Source organism: Mya arenaria, chromosome 13 (assembly GCF_026914265.1).
Source record: "Mya arenaria isolate MELC-2E11 chromosome 13, ASM2691426v1".
Classification (NCBI taxonomy): Eukaryota; Metazoa; Mollusca; class Bivalvia; order Myida; family Myidae; genus Mya; species Mya arenaria.
This window is the reverse complement of record NC_069134.1, coordinates 29,890,259-29,895,584: the sequence shown is the minus strand read 5'-3', so window position 1 is coordinate 29,895,584 and position 5,326 is coordinate 29,890,259. Positions and strand designations below refer to the sequence as shown.

The 5,326-nt window shown below is 35.2% G+C and overlaps 1 protein-coding gene across 1 annotated transcript in view; it reads left to right on the top strand.

Moving 5' to 3' along the window:
- The first annotated feature begins 1,395 nt into the window (after window positions 1–1,395).
- Window positions 1,396–5,326, top strand: part of LOC128215430 (neurogenic locus notch homolog protein 3-like) — a 40,368-nt gene continuing 36,437 nt past the window's right edge. Inside the window, exon 1 of the mRNA XM_052922115.1 lies at window positions 1,396–1,522. Within this exon, the coding sequence (XP_052778075.1) occupies window positions 1,468–1,522 (55 nt within the window). The 5' untranslated portion in view covers window positions 1,396–1,467. The remainder of the gene's footprint in view (window positions 1,523–5,326) is intronic.

The following is a 5,326-nucleotide window of genomic DNA, read 5'->3' as shown; positions in this document are numbered from 1 at the left end:
TATGTGAAAAAAAACTTTTCTGAATGTTTAACACAGCACTGTATTAAGTAATAAGTTATAAGTAGTATATGTTTAGCATGTATACTACATTCATTGTTCAGTGAAGCTCTTCTATGGTGAGATACACAGGGTTTGTAAAAAAAAGATAAAATACTTATATCAGTTCTACTTTTTAATTTATTTTTTACCCAACATCAACAAAAAAATTCAAATATTCAAAAAAAATGGGCATAAATAAATGTGGTTTGCACTTTGAAAGGACAACCCATTGATTTGTTCAGGTCGAAATCTAGGTCATTAAGTCATGAATTCAATAGTTTTTATCCAATTGATATGAGACTTGGTCAGAATGCTAATCCGCATGTTGTCTTGAACATTTATGAATATGGTCAAAACACGAGGTCAATAGGTCATATCTTAGGGAAAAGTATATCTCATAAATTCAAGAGCTTTTGTGAAATGGTTATGAAACTTGTTCAGAATACTTGTCTGACTGTTTTTTTTAGCTATTATGAATATTGGTCACCTCAGATCAAAAACTAGGTCACTAGGTCTTATCCTAGGGAGAAAAACGCCACAAATGCAATAGTTTTTATCTAATTGTTATAGAACTTGGTCAGGGTACTCATCTGCATGTATTCTTGAACTAATATGAATATGGGTCCCGTTAAGTCAGAAACTAGGTCACTAGGTCAAATCCTTGAGAGAAAAAATCCTCGTCATAAATTCAACATTTTTAATAAAATTTTCATAGAACTTGTCAACAACTAAATATTCACTTGCTATTCTGTTAACAATTAAACACAACCCCTAGTGCAGAATTTCTTTTTTTTCTTTCATAATTTTAACCTTATTATCTTGACCTTTGGTCAGAGTATTTTAATTTTTGCTGTTTCCTATAGTTGTGCTTAAAAATATACTATAAATGGTAGTTAAAGCAATTTCAAATTAATTGAGAAAAAAAACGCCATTGTCAAAATGCACATCCGGCTGTAGTGCGGCTTACTGCATTGTCCGTTGTTGAAGTTTTCAAGACTCTTTCTCACTCCTGGTTGGTACGTAAATTTCTTATCTGCAGCCTGTGAAAATGTGACTCAACTCGATAGGTTCCAATTTAATACTATGAAGTCGTAAACTTTAATAGATTGCACTTGGATAACTTCGTCGACACGGATGAATAATGCTAAATACTACCCACGTCTATTTATGTTATATTATGTGTGTGTGAACATATTGACTAAAGGCGCAGCTATGACGTTGATTTAGATAAAACTATTAAATGCAAGTATACGCTTATGATTACTTCAATGTCTCCGCCAATCAGATTTTATGACGTTTCTGACGAGAACGACCGCCACGGTATTCAAGGCAACCTTTGCGGCTATATTTGTCATCGTTCCTATTTAAATGTGTTGCATTCCCTTAGATGATGTCTTTTAGTCATAAAGTTGTTTGAATCTAACAAAAATGGATGTAAGGATGATAATGGGTTTTGATATGTATGCAGCTTTAATGTTCGCAGGTAGGAAGTTTAAATAACTGCTAATTAGTAATATATCTATTAAAACTTCCAAATACAGATACGACGAAGGTTTTTTTCATTATTGAAACTTATTCGCTTGAACAACATAAATCCATTAATCATTCGCATTGCATCTTGCGTTGTTTAAAGGGCGGAAGATATTCCAATTATATCTCATCGCTGAAGATATCTTTTATCTTGAAATAATCCAGGCTTTACCCCGATTCCTCATCTGCACTTTTGTTGATGAACAGTATATGCCACGTTCGTTCGTTAAAAATATAGTTTAACCCACCTTATCTAATTTAATTTATAAATAATTTTGCTAGGATTATTTCCCTGCTTATTAAGTGTATTTTATGGGTTTTTGCATTAAAGTATTATATGCTATGACATATAAACCATGGCATGGCTAATTTGTATATTAATTGGTTTCTTTATACTATCAGCAATAATGTCATCTTATAATATCACTTGTCTACCTCTATTAACATGTATGTGCGTTGAGCGTACTTTAAAAAAAAACATACTTAAAGGCGCACAATATATAGGTTGATGCCATTTTTTGTTTTTGATTTTAAAGCATTATCATGTTTAATTCATTTGATTTTAATGATAAATAACAAGGCAAAAAGCATATGATTAAATTTAAGGTACAGGTAAAAAGTAGCGATATTTTGGCGCTTTTTCACTGGCCAATTAGTGACCATTTAGCTATTATCTAAGATAAAAGTATAATGTTTTTATCTGTACTCGAATCATGTTTTGTTTTTGTTTTTAACATCAAAGCCAAATGAGCATGATACTCCATTAAAATGCAAAAAAAGTTTTGCAGCTATCTATATTGTTGGCCTATAAGACTTATACCAGTAGTTTTCAAAATGACATTTGAAAAATATTGACTTGAGATAAATACACAGAATACGTTATCTGCGTGTTCCAATACCGTCTTTGTGTATGTTACCCACGTATTCGCCAGTCTAAATTGCGCTACTATATATATATATATATATATATATATATATATATATACATATATATATATGTATTCTGCGTTTTACATCAAGGACCTGTCATTATTGATCATTAGTAAACTATTAAAAATAACCAATATTGTAGACACCAAAGCATTATATGATATAAAGCATTACACTATGTAACATAAACAAATAGTTATAAAACAAATAAAACCGTTTATATACTCCAGGCAATTATATACCGTTTATTGCAATCATATGAATAACAACGACTCCTTTCATATGAAAAATGAATAAAAATAGAGTCGCCACATTCTGGCCAGCGACTTATGAGTTCTCATTTGTTTCTATTATTTACTCAGTATTTTATATCATGATGATCGAGTTTGTCAAGGTGTCCAGAAGTTCCATCGAATTGTTGGTTCTGGTACATAATGGAAGGTTGAAATTTGTGGAGAATATCAGGAGGTTTATAGGTGAAAATTCTGAAAAATGTTGAAAACTCAATTTTCTCACATTGTGTTATTATAAGGCAGTCGAGGATGCTCTCCAACCTACATCCTCGGGGCATTCATCGTGTCCCAGACCTTTCTATTTCGTATGGCATTCAAGCAATCCATACCAGCACAGATTTTGACCGATTTGACAGTGTGTTTTTGTTGTTGTTTTTCTGTTTTGGAATTAGCCAGTTTTTGCGTAAATGTTTGGAAACCAGTGAAATGAGACTGCTTTCATGTGTTCTTCATATTTATATTCGAAACATGATGTTTTTTTGGCTATAAGCGTTACTAACGCTTTAAGTTAATGAAATTTTCGGCAGTTTTTATCTAACAATTTAGATCTGTTCTATTTTGAGTTATCTTACATGGCCGAATTGAAAGGCATTGATGCCAAAATAAGCTGATTCGTCAAAACTGTCAATCTTTGACAGTGCAGCTTTAACCGACTTTATAGTCTTGTTCACTTTTTTGCTTTTGTGCAGGACGTAAATCTCTAAATTGCATCATTTGACAATGTGAGTAAATTGACGTGGGTTTCAATTTAATACCGGCTATTATGTCGTAAATTGCACTTGGATTACTTCATTGTGACGGATGAACAAATGGGAAAATACTACCCACGTCTATTAATGCCACAGCCTGTATGTGAAAATATTGGCTTCGTTATTTATCAGTTTCAATGCTCGTGTTTTACGTATGATATGGTGGCATATAACTGCCTTAACATAACATGTTAACGTTCGCAAATTGTTTCATGTTTACCACTTAATTTTCGCGATAATTACCTAGCTATATAGTTAAAATTCACGTTAACTTTTCTGTAAGATAAATATCATATTAAAGACTAAAAGCAGGCTTGAAAGTGCCCAGAATTGCTACCTATGCCCAGTAGAAAAAGTTTAGTCAGTACTTCTACTTTGTCAAATAATTTTCGGAAATAAGACTATAACGTAAAAACATTTGACTTATAACATAGTTTATTTAATATCCAACATTAGTTAACACTTTAAACACACAATACCAGCTGATTCCAGTATTTGACACGTCATATTTAGCATAGGGGTCCAAATGAAAAATTCTGTCGATGTCAATATCTAGTGTGGCCACCCCTCGCTTCAATAACAGCAACACACCGACCTCTCATGCTGTTTATTAGTGTTCTAATAACGTGAAGTGGTATTCTCGCCCATTCCTCCTGTAAAGCCCGCTCAAGGTCCGCAATGTTATTGACGTCATCTCTGCTACGTACTTTACGTCCAAGGTAATCCCACATATGCTCGATCAGTGAGAGATCAGGTGATTTTGCAGGCCAATCAAGGGTGTCGATGTTGAGTCCAGCAAAACGTTTTGTGTGTAACGTGCAGTGTGGCAGCGAGCGTTATCCTGCTGTAGAATATCAGCATGACGGTTGGCTATGTACGGTGCAACCACGGGAACAATTATTTCATCACAATAGCGAACAACATTTAGATTTCCATGTATTGTTTTAAGTTCTGTTTTCCCACTGTATGAAATCCCGCCCCATATCATAACAATTCCACCACCGTATCGTTCACGTTGGATGACGTTAGCAGGATCCAGCCGTTCACCTTTGCGTCTCCATACACGCAGCCTGCCATCTGCCCCCTGCAGATTAAATTTGGATTCGTCTGTGAAAACGATCCTGTTCCATTGCCGTCTTATCCAGCCAAGACGTTGGCGAGCCCAATTAAGACGTGCTATACGGTGACGCGTACTCAGCGATATGCCAACGTAAGGGCGACGAGTGCGAAGTCGCGCGGCCTTCAAACGATTACGTGCAGTGAAAACCGAAATTCTGGTTTCTGTGGCAATTCTCAGTTGATTTGCGATCTTCCGGGCAACCATGAAACGATGACGTCGAGATGACGTCACTATGTACCGATCTTCGCCTGGCGTCGTTTTACGAGGTCTGCCTGACCGAGGTCTGTCCTTAACGCCGCCTGTTTGAATGAATCGTTCTTGCAGACGAAAAGTAGTCCGTACGTGAACACCAAAACGACGAGCGACGTCAGCTACGCGTATACCGGCTTCCAGCAATCCTAAAGCGATATTTCTGTCATCTAATGATAAGCCAGGGCGACGTCCCATGATTGCTGTCGATAATTTGTGTCCAGATTATTTCATCACTGCACTATTCATTTGATAAAATTGCCGACAAAATGACCATGCCGATTAATGTGTGCACGTGCACCACGTTAATTTCGAAAAAAATAGCAAAACTACTGTATGCAGTGGCAAATTAGGGATTAACCGATGAATTGATAATATATAGGTCAACCACATGTTGTTAAGACGTATTTACTTAA